The 17568-nt window shown below is 38.8% G+C and overlaps 1 protein-coding gene across 1 annotated transcript; it reads left to right on the top strand.

Moving 5' to 3' along the window:
* The first annotated feature begins 12607 nt into the window (after positions 1-12607).
* LOC110794384 (glycolipid transfer protein 1-like) lies at positions 12608-15306 on the top strand. The gene is made up of 7 exons (XM_021999356.2): positions 12608-12743; positions 13476-13704; positions 14191-14246; positions 14344-14474; positions 14597-14732; positions 14821-14952; positions 15084-15306. The coding sequence occupies exons 2-7, from the start codon at positions 13587-13589 to the stop codon at positions 15117-15119; spliced, it is 609 nt and encodes a 202-aa protein (XP_021855048.1). The 5' UTR covers positions 12608-12743; positions 13476-13586; the 3' UTR covers positions 15120-15306.
* The last annotated feature ends 2262 nt before the right edge of the window (positions 15307-17568 follow it).

Genomic DNA, 17568 nt, shown 5'->3' with positions numbered 1-17568 from the left:
ACCTGTCAGAATTAGGTGTTGCACTCCAACATAAATCCTAAATGAGATAGAAAACCGCGAGAATCCTATTCCTAATAGGATTCGGAAATAAGAGTTACGTATTAATCAAAATCCTAACGAGCCTAGAGTTCGTAACGGGCCCAGACGCATTCCGTCATGAAATTGATACGCGCTAAAAGACTCGAATTAATCTCAAACTCTCCGGATTCTAGGAATCCGAATCTGACAAAGAAACGGCCCAAACAGAAATTTCAACGCCCAGCCCTGGGCGCTGGAATTGCCAGGATCCTATTTTCAACGCCCAGAGCTGGGCGCCGAAATCTTTGACGCCCAGAGCTGGGCGCTGAAAGTACCTGGGTACGTGTTTTTTCCTAACTCTTCGCGGATTAGAACTCTGCAATTCTATCTTTCCACGAACTCTTCCCTATAAATAGGCCCCTAGTTTCGACGTGAAAAAACACACAACAACACATAATATATTCTGAGTATTGACTCTAAACCCCTTAGCCTAAGCCTCTCGCTGCGAAACTGTTCACGCGTTCTGTCGCAATCGATCCATAAATCGAACAGAACGTATCCTGTCCCATAATTGAGATTCGTTAAATAAAAAGGAGAAATAGCAAAGTCAAAGTGGTTAGTTTTCTGAGAACCGTGACGCACCTCTCAAGGGTGCGTCGTAACGTGTCCCTTTTCGATGATTTAACTGCTTTCCTCACCCTTTTTATGAACTGCTAAACTAACCTAATAGGATTGTTCTATCACGCCTAAAAAATATAATATTTTTGGAAATCGGATTATCATGCTAGGTCCCTTAATGCTATTTAAATCAAATAATCACGATCGGATTAGTATTATATGTTGCATATTGCTAAAATCAATTCAGATTAGTTTAATAGTTAACGTATGTCCCTTCAATTATTTATGCTGAGCTAGTAAGGATATCCTGCCTCTGGAGTTATCGACGAGCGAATTACTCCTCTCGGTAGTTACAGTCCCCCGAACCCTCAATCTCTACCTTGCGGGTGTATATTGAGAGATCCCCACACCAGGGATCACAAGGGAACCTACGGCCGTCGTGGTCAAACATAATTGCACTCCCTTTATGTCACGATAACCGGGTTTTGTCAGTTTTTCTCATTGTCGTTAAAAACTGAATGGCGACTCCTATATTACTAGTCAATTGGGTGTATACTCACAGGAAATCCAATTACACTTGATTGAATAAAAAGAATCGTCACACCCACGAGGGACAAGGTCACGCATTAGCCTCACACTTTTTCGACCCCCTCACAGTGGCGACTCCACTGGGGATAGTGAAGGAAATACTCGTGCTTGTAGGTAATCAAAATAGCCGAAGGGTGAAACGATCCTACCCCGGGTTTATTTCCCCATCAAGTTGGGACGACCTGAAGATCAGCATATTAATGTGAACGGGCAGAACCGCATAACGAATCTCGGCTCCCTCGGGAGTTGGGACTAAGGGTACCTTTTTTTCGCCAATAGGGGGGTGCATACGCCGCGCATGTTTCCCACTCGGTACTTGTGCAGGTAGTACACCTATCCCGAACCCAATCGCTCGCTCATTAGGTCCCTCTCGCCTGCATGCCCCCTTGGCTTGCACTTGCTGGTTGGCCTCTTGGGCGAAATTCGTCTGTTGAAGACACTACCTCGACCGGGGCATGTGTTGGATCTACGATAGAAGCGGTACCAAGCCAGGCGCAAATACTACCCATAGAAGCCTATCATAAACTACGTGACATATTTAATTTTCAAATCCATGTTTGTAATGTAGTTATGTGTAGCGAACTATGTGACTATGTTATGATTGTGCGTACGAATAATGCTAGACAAATAATGCTAGAAAACCAACGACCTTAAAAATTGCCCAAACATTCATAGACTAATTTGCCAAAGAGTTATACCGAAACACGTGTTCCGCAAACCCGAATGATCGCCACAAAATAAGCGACGCTCGGGATGGCCTGTAACGAATCCCACGAACGCTATTACGCGTAAAGGACGTTATTAGGCAAGCACGCAAAATTAAGTCGCATAAAATAAAAGAATATACGCGAACAGAAAACGAGTACCAGTCAGGGACGCATTTTCAGCGCCCCTGGCTGGGCGCCAATATTTCTCACGCCCACTGCTGGGCGCTGATGTTGCTGCCTGGCCTTTGGTCAGGCACAGCAGCCTCGGTGCCCACGCGTGAAGAAAATACGTAGCAAAAAAAAAACTTTTCGTAAAAACAATTGCTACGAGGGCGTACGAAAAAGCACTCGATTCTAAAAGCGACTTGTAAAAAATAAATAACTCTTTGTGTCGTTGTTACGCCTCCTACGACGACGATGTTCGGCACCAAAGCCGAGCATTCTAATTAAACCTTGAATGTCACATGGGCGAAGTATTCAAAAAATAAATGTTCGAATAAAGTCTTCAAAAAAATAAAATGTTCAAATAAATCCGAGTCTAGACTAGGCTATGCCAAAATACAGTCCAAATCCTAAGTCTTAGTTGTCTTATCCATAGAATCGGTCCTAATGCTTGGTGTCGTTCTGCAAGTTAAAAGGTTAAACCATATTTGAGTCTCCCTTCCTAACATTTAAATCAATGAGCACCCATATGTAATTGTCATCCCTTGCTAGGAATCCACGGCCTCAATACTCTCTCTCACCAATAAAAAGAATATATTATAGTATTTGCAAAATGGAAATAGTCACATTCTGGAAATCATTCCCCCATAGTCGCACAACCCCCAAAGTGAACCTAAGGTGTTAATACCATTGGCAAAGAAAAAATTATTGGCCCCAAGGTTTATAATCACATTGGGTCACGACTATCATAATCCTCTCGAGTCACTCGCTCCTCGAAATACTACTAAGTACGGACTAAAAGATTTTCCATGAATGCAACACGACCAACCATGAAAATACCCAAATCGGCATACCATAAAGCTACCATTGGGGTAAAGCAATACACACTAAGAGAGAAGCCGCACTAATGATTCTAGTCTTGCAAAAATAAAAATTCGATCTCCCCAATTAACTACCTTGCCAACATTAAGCAAAATGGCGCATGACAAATGAACACCCAAGGGTTAAAATCTAAAGTGTCAACCAACGAAAGTTATGGTCCAATTAGCCTAAGTCTGAGAGTTGCTTGGTCAAGTATTATAGGCTTACGCCACGTCATTATTTTGAGTCTAGGCCACCTCCTTGTATTCCTACACGGGTTATAATCAGAAAAATTAATGAAAGTTCGAGTCTAAATCGCAACTTCCAATTAAATCCCAGAAACTGGAGTCTGAAAAGAAACAAAAAAATATTTTCGATGTAATTCTTTCGTTAAATTTCAATAAGGTAAAAACAACATTTTGAATCAGCGCTATTTGCACATTTTAAGGAACGACTAAATACGCTTGCAAAGTAAGAAAATTTAAAGGTCCACCCTAGGCCTACTAAAATTAAAGGTCCACCCTAGGCCTACTAAAATTAAAGGTCCACTATAGGCCTACCAAAATTAAAAGAAAGAGAAAAGGGAGAGCGAAAAGAGCAAGCCAGGGAATACTTATCCCGTAGTGCTACATTTACCTAAGTAAACGAAGGAAAAGAATTGAGTCAACCAATCCAAATCATAAAATTCTACGATGTCTACCCTTTCCAATCCTTATGCTCTTAGACGCCTTCGCTCTGGGGTCCCTGTTCAGCCCATTTTAACCTATCCATGTTCTCATTGCCATGACCCAAGAAACCATTACCTCGACTCTTGTTCTTGAACTCGTTGTCAACCGCAAACCACGCACGGCCATTGACACGTGCGTCATACCCCTTATTTCCAAAACCTGCTCTTACACCACCATTAGCATAATGACCATATAACTTGTGTGGATACATCCTGTTGATAAACCCTTGAGCCGTCCCCATGCTACTCATTGGCCTTGATTGATGTAAACTCGTGACACTAGCCTAAGGCCGTAAAATATGAATCCTAGCAGATGTAATCCTTATGTTTGACCAATACCTATACAAATTATCCTATCTCATTCAACCCTCCTTTCAAACCGTCTTGAGTCACGAATATAAAAAAAAAAAGACAAATGAAAAGTACAAAAAATGTAAATAATAAAAAAGAAACTTTGCAAAGCGCCTCTAAAAGTTCATCTAAAAAGAAAAAGAAGCATTTAGCGCACCAAAAAAGATCCTCCCAGAAGTCATTTTCAGCGCCCATACCTGGGCGCCGAAATCTTTAGCGCCCCAGCCTGGGCGCTGAATCTCTCTGCTCGCCAAATTTTGTCCAGAAGTGCTCGTCATTTTATCCGCACATGCACGGAAAAATAACGAACACTTGGAGGGGTACAACACATATTCAGATATACGTACCACCAAAAAATACATGTACTCAAAAAAAAAAATATATATAACAAATTTTTGGCCTACGGCAAGGCAGCAGATTAAAATAATAATAAACTTCACTTATTCTACCGTTTCAAACAATATGTTTCCACCTCAGAACATACTTATCGAATTCGGCATTATAAGAAACCATTTTCTAGGCTAAGAACTACGCAAGACCTGATTCCAAATTAAAATTATTTAAGGCGGATACGTAGGCAATCCATGATTCGTTCCAACCAATTTGCAAAAATATTAAAGCCTATAGAATAACAAGAATAAAAATAGAAGTCCCTTGTTGAAATTTAATTACTTGCAATCCAAGTCGAAAGAAAAATCCAAGTCATCAAAATGCCAAAATTAATGAGCATACATCGAAAAATAATAAGGGCACGTACCCTTGCCAGGAAGAGCACTCACACTCCTAGGCACTTAGCCAAGACTCAAAAGATCGCTTCGCCTCAATTGAATGGGGGCTAGCGCAAGCGTCCATGACCTCTAAAGTACTCAACTTGACCCTCCCTAAAGCGAACTAACTCACTTAAAGACTTTCTTTCACCGTTAGACATAGTCATAATCGCCGACAAGTAGTAAAGGCAGTAAGCTTGTAATAAAGAGGATTGTTCTACGGCATCGCCCCATCGTTCCTTCAGGGCACCCGTTCATGGTAATTCAAACGCTTGCGAATCTCCTTTGAAAAAAATCAGACATTGTCAATAGGACTTGGCACTTAACCAAGGCTCACCCTACTCAGACATATGACACGGGCATCTAAAATCGAAATCTAAAAACATCATTAAAGGGAAGACATAACAACAACTGGGGGCTAAAAATTGAAATGAAAGAGCTAGGGAAAGAACTAAGTATACCTTGACCTTTTGTGCAGACATACACCAAGTAAATCTAAGTCTATTTGAAAACGGTTTATATTCCCGCAATTCTGGAAAAGATAGCCCTAAAAGCCTAAAGTATATGCCAAACGGGCACAAGTAAAATCTTGACGCCTGCACCCTGGCTTCCAGCAAATCCTTAGACAGCATTCCAAAATCGTAACAGTATTTTGATTCACTCATGTAATCCTGTACGAACCCTTCTATAAGTCAACCTACTTATGACACCTCGGATTGTACACAGTAGGACTCGGATTTCAAATAATTTTCAAAGGCTTCTTCGAACATAATAAAGTGTCGTTGGTTTAAGCTAAGTATGCGTTTATCTCAATGTTGCAAGTAAGTCAAAGGCTTTCCAAATATGATTATGGGTAAAGAAAGACACCTAGCTTTTGGACAAGGCACACTTCAACATGTGACTACCTTGACCATGGCAATGTCACACAATACGACATTTACAAAAGAAGTAGCAGGTCACTACTCGAACGTACCTCGCACTAAACGAGTCTGGTTCGAACTATTCATGATCCCTGTCACCATGAATGAATAAAGACGTATGCAAAGCATTACAGCACCAAGCCAATCCCGTAGCTACAATTGGGGGCTTGAGAAAAACACTCTAAAAATACTCGAAATAACGATTTTATCGCAAATTCTCGACGCTAATGCTATACATACATCACAGGGGCACAATCCTAAGCTTTAATCGTGTAAAACGAACCTTAGAATGGCTACAACCCCTCCCAAATTCTAAGCACTACTTAGAATATATAAAGTCACCCCACTAACAAGGGTAACTGAAAATCGCGAGTCACCAAAAAGCTACTGCACATAACGCTCGCCCTACAAGCGCCCGTTACACAGTCTAAGTCGTTCCAAAGAAAAAGCGAAAGAAAAAAAATCATCAAAATATACCCAGAAATCAATTTCAACGCCCAGAGCTGGGCGCCGATATCTTTAACGCCCCAGCCTGGGCGCTGAATCTTTCTGCTAGCCAAGTTTTGCCCAGATATAAAAATAAGAAAGAAACACCTATGAATCCTCGCATCGAACGAAGTAATAAGCCGTGCAAACCCACGCAGAAGGTGCTACACTTGTTCGAGCACCTGAACGATTCAGCACGATGAAGTACTCCAAATAATGATATCCCAACACTTGGAGGAATGTTCTAAGACACGCCGTTAGGCCACAAAAGCATGCGTTGCACCATAATCCCACAGTACAAGTCTAAAAAAGGGTAAGGCACATTGCACTAATGTAAGCACGACCAAGAGTAAGAGGCAAATACTACTTATCGCCCAAATGCAAGCCACACGACTTCTACATTAAGGATTAAAGGTAGCAAAACATTACCTACCACGGAAGGGATAGCTCGCACCTACACGAGCGAAACCCCAAGGCATCTTTCTCGAAAGAACCTACAAAATCGTACGCCAAAAGGAAGCATCCCAACATGCATACTTGGGGGCTCCAAGCTACGAAACAACCATAACAAAATAAAAAATCTCGAAGCAAATGTTTGAACAATCGAAAGGGCACGATGTTTGAGCCCACTTCATGAATGGACCTGACCCCTATCAAGCTTCTAAGCAAACTATTCAAAATCAGTCATTGCTCAAAAAAAATGATTCAAGCAAACTGATTAATGGACCGCACACAACGGCCATTCTATGAACGCTTGTTCGCACATACATATCATCATTCACGAACACGTTCAAAAAATATAAGAGCGATCAAAGTCTTACACCTCAAGGTATGTTCCTCGGGCCATATAGACTCGCCCGACTATTGCAATAACTGAACACCTTAAGAGCAACAGTTCCTTAAAATAATCGCCCCAAAGCGACAAGCGCCGTAATCCACCAATCGGCTACAGCTTCTTAAGAAAATCATCGCGTTCTAAAAATAAAGAAAAAATCAAGAGAAAATAATACATAGAACGTCCAAGAGGCCAACTGTGTCATCAAAAAAGCTCGCCAGGAATTATCTTCAGCGCCCAGCGCTGGGCGCCGAAATCTTTAACGCCCAGGCTTGGGCGCTGAAAATGATCCCAGACCCTCTCTAACTTCTATAGGGTCCTGCCATGTTCATTTGACTTGAAAGTTGCCGATTTCTTTACTGAAAGTCGCACCTCACGACTTTGTTAAGAATAGCACACCACTACAAAGATCGCTCTCACTTACGAGCACAATCCCAAACACGATCAAGGACATTACAGAATGTGTAGGAACCTCTTTGACAAGAAATGACCGTCAAGCACGAATGCTTGGGGGCTCGCGAAAAAATAGACTTCAACGAGGAGCGCGCGATCAAAATTACATTTCCAGACTGCGCCATACACCATATCATGTTTGGATATCTCAAAAAAAAATATTGTTAAACAAAAATATACACAGTGTGGACCCACTTATAGGACACATCTAATCAGGAAATATTACGACCCACCAACAGGTTGTAATCACAAAAGCCCTTCTACATAGGCAAAATAAGAAATTCAAAATGGGCTCGCCCACCCTCAGCGGGCGGGGTCTGCGTCACTAGCCGCGCAGGTCCTCAGTTTTCGAAAATGAAAAGAAAATAAAATCTTCAAAATAAAACAGGTTCGCCATCTTCAGCCGGCGGGGTCTACGTCACAAACTGCGTAGGTCCTTGTTTTCAAAAAAGCAAAATAAATTTCAAAATAGATTCGTCCACTTCTATCGGACGGGGTGTCCACCCTTAGCGGACAGGTTCGCCATCTTCAGCCGGCGGGGTCTACGTCACAAACCGCGTAGGTCCTTATTTTCAAAAACATCAAAACAGATTCGTCCACTTCTATCCGACGGGGGGTCCACCCTCAGCGGACAGGCTCGCCCACCTTCAGCGGGCGGGGTCTGCGTCACTAACAGCGCAGGTCCTTAGTCGCTGCAGCGATAACTTTTATCGGTTTTCCCTTTATCCGAAAATTAAAGGATCGGTTTTCCCTTTTTCCGAAAATTAAAGGATCGGTTTTCCCTTTTTCCGAAAATTAAAGGATCGGTTTTCCCTTTTTCCGAAAATTAAAGGATCGGTTTTCCCTTTTTCCGAAAATTAAAGGATTGGTTTTCCCTTTTTCCAAAAATTAAAGGATTGGTTTTTCCTTTTTCCATAAATTAAAGGATTGGTTTTTCGTTTTTTCAAAAAAGAACGATGTGTTGGATTTTCCTTCGTTTTACGTCCTATAAAAACAAGGGGGTTTTCTCGTTTAGCTAGCCCTGAAAATGAGAATCTTTAAAAACGTTTTACCTCGTGATTGGGCTTGGCCAGGCCCAATTACACTTTACAGCTTTAATTTCGAAAACATCTGTAGTTACTCCCAATGACAAAGTGAGGGAGTTTCTACGCATCTTTAGATCCTTCCAATGACAAAGTGAGGAAGTTTCTATACTATCAGTTGACAAATCCCAATGACACGTGAGGGATATGTCGACACTTCAAGTGATGACCCTTAAGTCAAATGTTATCACTCGGGGGCTCGTGAGACCCTCGCAAAACAGGTCACATACACCATGGCTTGTGTGACGCACTCCGTCTAATACTTTGACCATCGTCTTACTCCAAGACTCAGTCAAAGTAGGGGCTAACTGTAGACACCTACTTTTGTCCCCGTTCCCGCAAGGGAAAGGTTCGATGATGAAAGCATAAAAACTCCACTTGACAACGCATCTCCTATAAAATAAACGAATCTCGATTCCCCATTTCATTTCACCCGAAACCTGCTATTTATGGAAACCTGCTAAAAATAGTAACTACCGTAAAAGGTAGCTTCTTAAAGTGGCAAATCATAAAAGATAGAAACCTGTCAGAATTAGGTGTTGCACTCCAACATAAATCCTAAATGAGATAGAAAACCGCGAGAATCCTATTCCTAATAGGATTCGGAAATAAGAGTTACGTATTAATCAAAATCCTAACGAGCCTAGAGTTCGTAACGGGCCCAGACGCATTCCGTCATGAAATTGATACGCGCTAAAAGACTCGAATTAATCTCAAACTCTCCGGATTCTAGGAATCCGAATCTGACAAAGAAACGGCCCAAACAGCAATTTCAACGCCCAGCCCTGGGCGCTGAAATTGCCAGGATCCTATTTTCAACGCCCAGAGCTGGGCGCCGAAATCTTTGACGCCCAGAGTGTTAGGTTATGATACATATGACAATTCATAAATCATGCGGAAAAACCATTTAGCCAGGAATACATATTATTTACACATAATCATATAGCATAGTTTAGATGCATACTCTTTGTTGCGTGCCTTCCCTAGCTGCGCCCGAACCGAACAAGAACAAGTCTTTAGGACTCCAAGTGTCGTCCCTCCGTAGATAGTCCACAGCACGTCCGGATCCGCCTTAAGATTGACCAACTAGAATCGCCCTTAAGGTACTAAAGATTTTCGGCACTTTTAGTCAAGGAATGTGTCTGAATTTTCTCTCAAAAACTCACTTTGAATACTTGAATAATCTCTGAAAATATGTGACCCTAGGCACCTATTTATAGAGTTATGGAAAGGGTTTTGGAATCCTATTAGGATACTAATTTATTTAATTATAACCCTACTAGGACTCTAATTAAATAATCATTATCTAATAGTTTTAGGATTTAATCACACTTCGAATCCTGATTGCTTCAGGATTCCCGCACAAGCATTGCACGAGCACCGTACACCCGCGCAAGCCTTGCGGCCCACGCTAGGCGCACAGCGCTCGGCCCACTGCTGTGCTCTCGCGCGCGCGCCCAAGGCCTTGGTTGGGCCTGGCCTTGCGCTGGGCCTGGTCGAGGCTTGGCGTGCGATGGTGCGCGTTGGCTCGCTGGGCGACGGCCTGGCTTCGTGCTGGGCCTTCGTCTAGCGGGCCTCGTCCGATGCTAATTCGTACGATACGCTTCCGATTAAATTCCCGATTCCGGAATTCATTTCCGATACGAACAATATTTAATATTTCCGATTCCGGAATCAATTTCCGTTTCGAACAAATATTTAATATTTCCGTTTCCGGAATTATTTTCCGATTCCGATAATATTTCCGATTCTGACAATATTTCCGTTTCCGGCAATATTTCCGATTCTGGCAATATTTCCATTTCCGATAATATTTTCCGATACGTACCATGTTTCCGTTTCCGGCAACATCTACGACTTGGATAATATTTATATTTCCGATACGATCCATATTTCCGTTTCCGGCAATATCATCGTTTCCGGAGTATTCATTTCTTGCCTGTGACGATCTCATCTCCCACTGAAACCAAGATCCGTCGATTCCGAATATCCATAGATGGAGTATTTAATGCCATTAAATACTTGATCCGTTTACGTACTATTTGTGTGACCCTACGGGTTCAGTCAAGAGTAAGCTGTGGATTAATATCATTAATTCCACTTGAACTGAAGCGGCCTCTAGCTAGGCATTCAGCTCACTTGATCTCACTGAATTATTAACTTGTTAATTAATACTGAACCGCATTTATTAGACTTAACATAGAATGCATACTTGGACCAAGGGCATTATTTCCTTCACAGAGCTGGGCGCTGAAAGTACCTGGGTACGTGTTTTTTCCTAACTCTTCGCGGATTAGAACTCTTCAATTCTATCTTTCCACGAACTCTTCCCTATAAATATGCCCCTAGTTTCGACGTGAAAAAACACACAACAACACATAATATATTCTGAGTATTGACTCTAAACCCCTTAGCCTAAGCCTCTCGCTGCAAAACTGTTCACGCGTTCTGTCGCAATCGATCCATAAATCGAACAGAACGTATCCTGTCCCATAATTGAGATTCGTTAAATAAAAAGGAGAAATAGCAAAGTCAAAGTGGTTAGTTTTCTGAGAACCGTGACGCACCTCTCAAGGGTGCGTCGTAACGTGTCCCTTTTCGATGATTTAACTGCTTTCCTCACCCTTTTTATGAACTGCTAAACTAACCTAATAGGATTGTTCTATCACGCCTAACAAATATAATATTTTTGGGAAATCGGATTATCATGCTAGGTCCCTTAATGCTATTTAAATCAGATAATCACGATCGGATTAGTATTATATGTTGCATATTGCTAAAATCAATTCAGATTAGTTTAATAGTTAACGTATGTCCCTTCAATTATTTATGCTGAGCTAGTAAGGATATCCTGCCTCTGGAGTTATCGACGAGCGAATTACTCCTCTCGGTAGTTACAGTCCCCCGAACCCTCAATCTCTACCTTGCGGGTGTATATTGAGAGATCCCCACACCAGGGATCACAAGGGAACCTACGGCCGTCGTGGTCAAACATAATTGCACTCCCTTTATGTCACGATAACCGGGTTTTGTCAGTTTTTCTCATTGTCGTTAAAAACTGAATGGCGACTCCTTTATTACTAGTCAATTGGGTGTATACTCACAGGAAATCCAATTACACTTGATTGAATAAAAAGAATCGTCACGCCCACGAGGGACAAGGTCACGCATTAGCCTCGCGCTTTTTCGACCCCCTCACAGTTAGAAGGTGGTATCAAACTCTAGAATCAAATTCCATTTACATTATTTGTCATTTATGCTTCTATAAGTAAACTAAGGAGTCGGAGTGTTAAGCATAAATAGACTTTGTTAGTGTCCTTTCCCCCTTATTTTTCAATGCATATACAAAGAAAAAACCGCACCATTTTACCTTTCTGCTCATTTCATATGTCTTAAAAGATTAACAATTTTATGGATAATAGTTATCTAAATGAAAAAAAAATACAATAATCAAAAGAAAAAATCTATATGATTTGAAATGGATGACAAATTTGGATAACTTCAAAATTAATGAAAGTGTGTCAACTTTTTTCTCGAGTGACTTAATTAATTACGTGCAACATGTATCAATTAGTTACACCTATCTCGTGTCATATGAATGAAATGGCTAGTACTACTTCATACAAATTGAATGAAAATTTTATATTGAATTTAAGAAAGAATTATAGCGTTTGAATTATTTGGACAAGCATGTTAGTAAATCAACAATGTTGTGTGGATTTCGATGTTAATTTTATTAAATGAATAACAATTCAATTAATTTGTATCAACGAAGAGGTAAAAGTAAAAGGTTAAGGTTAAGGAGAAGTATTTTGAGTTTTTTTGTGGGAGTGTGTCGAGTAAAGAGTGATTTCGTTTAGTAACCATATATGCAAAAGATAGATGATAATATAAAAAAAAAAACCTTGAAAGGCCAATTTTAGTTGTGCTAAAAACAATCTGCATGAGTCAAACAAAATAAAATTGTTCTGGCAACTTCTTCTAAAATTACCATCTTTTGTTCCCAAACTACATACTTTAACACAACTTCTCTTCGCCACAAAAATAATCCCCCTTATTCGTTATAACCGTTCGTCTCTTTTTTTCCCCCTTTTCTTTTAGTTGCATTCAACCTGAATTTAACCTTTTCTCTCTTTCTCCCATTCTCTTAGCATTTTCCATCGCCCTGGTAATGTAATCTCATCATTTTTTATTATTATTTTATTATTATAATTATAGTTATTATTATTGTTATGTTGCTAAAAAAATTATGCATCCTTTAGTCAATTCATGTTTAACAATGAATTGAATGACATGAATATAACTATTAATCACTCTTTGCATTTTTGGCTTCGCACATTGTATGCGGCTTATCCTATATATATATATATATATATATATATATATATATATATATATATATATATATATATATATATATATATATATATATATATATATATATATATATATATATATATATATATATATATATATGTGATGTTTGTGGGTAATGAAAACTTTTCTTCATAACTATTGTAGTTCTTCATGTTTTACTTCTCCATCACATAATATTGCAGAAACTGCATTAATTTTGGAATAATATCTTATTAGAACTTAGAAGGTTATTTTTGTCGTACCAAATGCATGCTTTTATGATATAGACAAAGTGAAAACTCACATATTTTTATATCTTAATAGTTAATACAATACATAAATGGTACACCACAAAAAATAATTTGTCATGTACTAGAAAAACTATTGCTAATTTTCTGTACAAAAGTATATGTTATTATGCATTAATTATTGAACTAAATTTTGGTAGATATAACAAATTTAGCATTAGTTTCTTACCTTTCTTTATCATGTAAGAAAATGGTGCAATTTTATAAATTCTATTTTGTTAATTGTTGTAATGCAGATGATTGATGAATGCTTGTTATCCCTCCCTCCTTAACATCTTGCAAATTAATAATAGAGTTGATTGCTACTTCGTACATAATCATACTAATGAAGTGATCGAAGTGCAAGAATGGAAGGAAATGTGTTTACTCGCGCAATAGAAGGAGTAAAAAATATTAGGTCCGAAGAGGGAACTATACTCACCAAACCCTTTTTGGATTTATGTAGATTGTTATTACCCCTTATAGGTATGAAAATCAACCTTCTTACTATCGCATATACATATTAATTTAATACTTCCTCCGTTCATAAATACTCGCAACGTTGTCAATTTCACGCATGCCAATGCACAATTTAGATTGCCAATATCTTAAATTCTCTTCAAGCAAAAAATATAAAAAGTTGATATTTTGAAAATACATATTGAGACGAATCTAACAAGATCCCACATGACTATGTTTTATTTGACATCATAAATCACCAACAATAGTCAAAGTAGAATGTGTGAATAGTGTAAAAATACCAAACGTTGCGAGCATTTATGAACAGAGGAAGTATTAGTTATCATCTAGCTTCATTAGTATGTAAAGTTTCTAGGAATGGTCTATATGTACTTGTGTTCGCATCTTGTTTACATTTTCAAATCCTCAGACCAATGAAAGAATTTGAAACAAGTCAGTTTTTCTTCTTATGCGCAATATCATTTTATACTTACAAATTTTATCTTCTTACAGACAAGTTTGGTTCACAAATGTCTTGTGTAAAGGCTGATGTTGCGTGTAACATTACGGTAAAAGGGTCATGTACTTTTGTAACTAGCTTTATGTCAATTTTCTCTTTGAGAAACCTTCTCAACAATGCACATGTTTCTTTCTTCAATTTTGCAGAAACTTGAATTAAAATATGCCTCTAACCCTTCAAAATACAGTAATTTGAGTACTTTTACAAAAGAGGAGGTTGAATCTAAGATAGCAAGGAGTTCATCAAGTTGCACTAATGCACTTGTTTGGTTGAACAGGTATTACTAGTTGCTACTAGTATTTCCAGATCAATAAAATTCAAAATACGAAGAATTTATTTCTAACTTGTTACTAACAACACGTACATCATGTTTTTGATTTCTTTTGTGACATTTTACAGGGCGATGGATTTTATGATACAATTATTTCACAACCTATTGGAACATCCAGAGTGGTCTATGACACAAGCTTGTACAGATTCCTACAAGAGGACACTAAAGAAATGGCATGGTTGGATGGCAATCTCAACCTTTAAGGTATATACAAAATTTTGAATTTGGATTAGAGCTTAATGTCCATGTTTTTTTTATCGAGTATCTGAAATATAGATTTGAACTCATATAGGTTTTGATAAAGCTTGCTCCCGAACGAAAGAAATTCATGTGTTCAATAGGTGGGAGTGTCGAAATTAATGCTGAGATTGGAATATTGTGTGGAGCTTTTGCTCCAGTACTTGAAGACAATCACAAGTTATTGGCAAGTATTCAATTCCTTTATGTTGAAAATATCAAAGTAGCATATATGAAAGTAGAAAAACATACTGTAATAAAATTATACAAAATCAAAAGTCTCAAATTTCTTATGTTGTCTTACTTTGTTACATACAGGCTAGTTTTGGAGTTGATGATCTTAAAGTTCCATGAATTACGTGATAATTGATCGACCGGATCAACATTTGCAACTTTTTCGAGCATTTCTCTTATTAGCAATTTCTACTGCTAGAGTTGAATAGTCTTTGTATCATTATTGTAACAAAAGAAGAGTAATTAGTTGTTCAACCAAGTTGTACATGCCCCTTTCCTTTTTCGAGCAAGAATTCACTTTTTTGAAGTTGAGGAGTCTTTGTGTCATTCTTGTAACGAAATGTTTAAGTAAATATTACGATATTAAAATTAAAATTCAATAACTAACAAAAGCAAAATAGGGGATACTTGGATACACAGAAGCTCGGCTAAAACAAGTGAGGAAAAAGTTAGTTTTGCAATACACATGTTGGATTTTGCAAGCTCAATCCAAATTTACGGCGCAACTGCAACCAAATTTATTTATTACCAAATTTTTGTATGAACGTGTTTTATATCAAATTGTCATTTATTCTAAATTGTTGTCAGCTATAAATTATTTACCAAATTGGTCATTTGGCATGTGTATTTCACGATACCTTAAACACGCATGATGAAGATTTTCATCAATCTTGCACTTGATATCAATTGTAATGATACTCAGATTTTCTGCATTTAAAATTAAATGATTTTTTAGCAAGTTCATGTAGAAGGGCCTTATTGGTTTATTTAGAAAATTAGGGGTCATTTAAAAAAGATAAACGGTTTTTCTAGCGATGTAAAACTAGATTTTTCTAAATTAATATTTTCGTTCATCCATCCATAGATGTCTTAGCTTATGTGTTTGGTTGAATTTCTTCGTAAGCAACTAAATGCAAAGGAATTTGTTCAAAATTAATAACCAATGTATTACAAACGCACCACACTTGTTCTTTTCCAAGTTGTTCTCAATTAATATTATTGTTTTCGCAGTGACCATGTAAGAAAAAAAACATTTTAACTGTAGGGGCCGGAATACAGTTAAATACATATTAACATGTGTGGAACAATCCCCAAAGCCAGGAAACATGTATAAAGCACAGATTAAGCAAACTTACATTCGAAGCGTGTTTTCCCTAGTTTATGATTCACGAACACAAACAAAGAACTCCAATCGTCGTTCCTCTATTTGGTTCACCGACACGTTCAGATCCGTCTTGAGATTCGTAGCTTAGACATCACTCAAGAGTTTGTGCTTTTGGTAAGAACACATCCATGGAGGCTAAGAGAGAATTAGGGTTTCTCTCTCTTCCTTAGGGTTTGATGTGTGTAATCTGAATTTTATGTTGGAAAAAACATATGTTTAGGTTATTAAAATAACCTAGATAATAAGCAAGCCAACCGACCAAGGCCTAAGGTCATTGGCCAGCCAACAAGCCCACGAAGGGCATTAGACGTGCACACAGAAGTTGGGCCGCGCCCCGCTAGCTGTTGTTGCTTGCTTCATGCTTTGTTCGCGCGCGCCACACAGCAGCGAGGCCTATGGGCCAACGCTGCATTGCCATGCACGCTGCGCCCATGGGCCTTGTGCTTGTGCGCTCCGGCTCGTGGGTTGCTTTCGTATTGCGATTAAATTATCCTTCGACAATTTATTTATCGTTTCTTACTTGACGATCTAGTGTCGTCGTACGATACGATTATTCGTCTCGCCTAGCTTACGAATATAAGCAATACGACATACGATTTCACGATCCAATGTTTAATCGTATAATAATGTTTTTCCGAATTGAACTAATTTCCCGAAAAGCTATTAAATGAATTTTCGATCATTTACTCCGGTGATTTGTTACATACCAATGGTGTGACCTTATAGGTTCAGTCAAGAGTAAGCTGTGAGCCTAATATAAATTAGAACTCACTGATCGGAAGCATTGCTCCAGCTATCTATTCCGGTCACTTGATCTCACTGAATTAATTTTTCGTAATTAATCTGAACCTTGGTATTGGACTAATGCACCTTGGGTGAAGGACATATTTCCTTCAGTCTCCCACTTGTCATTCAGACAAGTGTGCATTCCGATTCCTTTGTCTCTTGGTGTTACTTACTGAACATAAGGTAAGATCCAAGCCATCCTTATTAGGTCCAGAAGTGTTTCTCGAATTACTGAGTTTCAATTGTTAAACTTTTACAGAAGTTTAAGCCTTAACCATTCTGAGCACGGCCATGCATTTTCACAGTATCTAACTATTTGAGAGGCCTTGTACAACAACAACACCATATCCTATCAAAGATAGGAGGACAATACCTTCTTGTAACTTACAAACAACTTACTTTGATTCATAGTACGCCCAATAACGGCTTTTATAGCCTCCTTTTACGGTGCGATGTTTAGCGAGCATTAAAGCGAACTAATTCTCAAACAAGCAGCCATAACTACTCAGGTTCTGAGGAATAGGTTCCAATCACCATTAATGAGAACTACTTATGACATTACTTTAATCTCTTAAAGTGTTCTCATTGTCAATCCGATACAAGATCCAATAAGTATCT

Source organism: Spinacia oleracea, chromosome 6, assembly GCF_020520425.1.
Source record: "Spinacia oleracea cultivar Varoflay chromosome 6, BTI_SOV_V1, whole genome shotgun sequence".
Lineage (NCBI taxonomy): Eukaryota > Viridiplantae > Streptophyta > Magnoliopsida > Caryophyllales > Amaranthaceae > Spinacia > Spinacia oleracea.
This window is presented reverse-complemented; position numbering and strand designations above follow the sequence as displayed.

Excerpts from the sequence above, each read along its gene's own strand:
- LOC110794384 (XM_021999356.2), top strand. The coding sequence starts at position 13,587 with ATGGAAGGAAATGTGTTTACTCGCGCAATAGAAGGAGTAAAAAATATT. Across the intron at positions 13,705-14,190 it reads ATTGTTATTACCCCTTATAG|ACAAGTTTGGTTCACAAATG; the intron begins GTATGAAAATCA and ends ATCTTCTTACAG. Across the intron at positions 14,475-14,596 it reads GCACTTGTTTGGTTGAACAG|GGCGATGGATTTTATGATAC; the intron begins GTATTACTAGTT and ends GACATTTTACAG.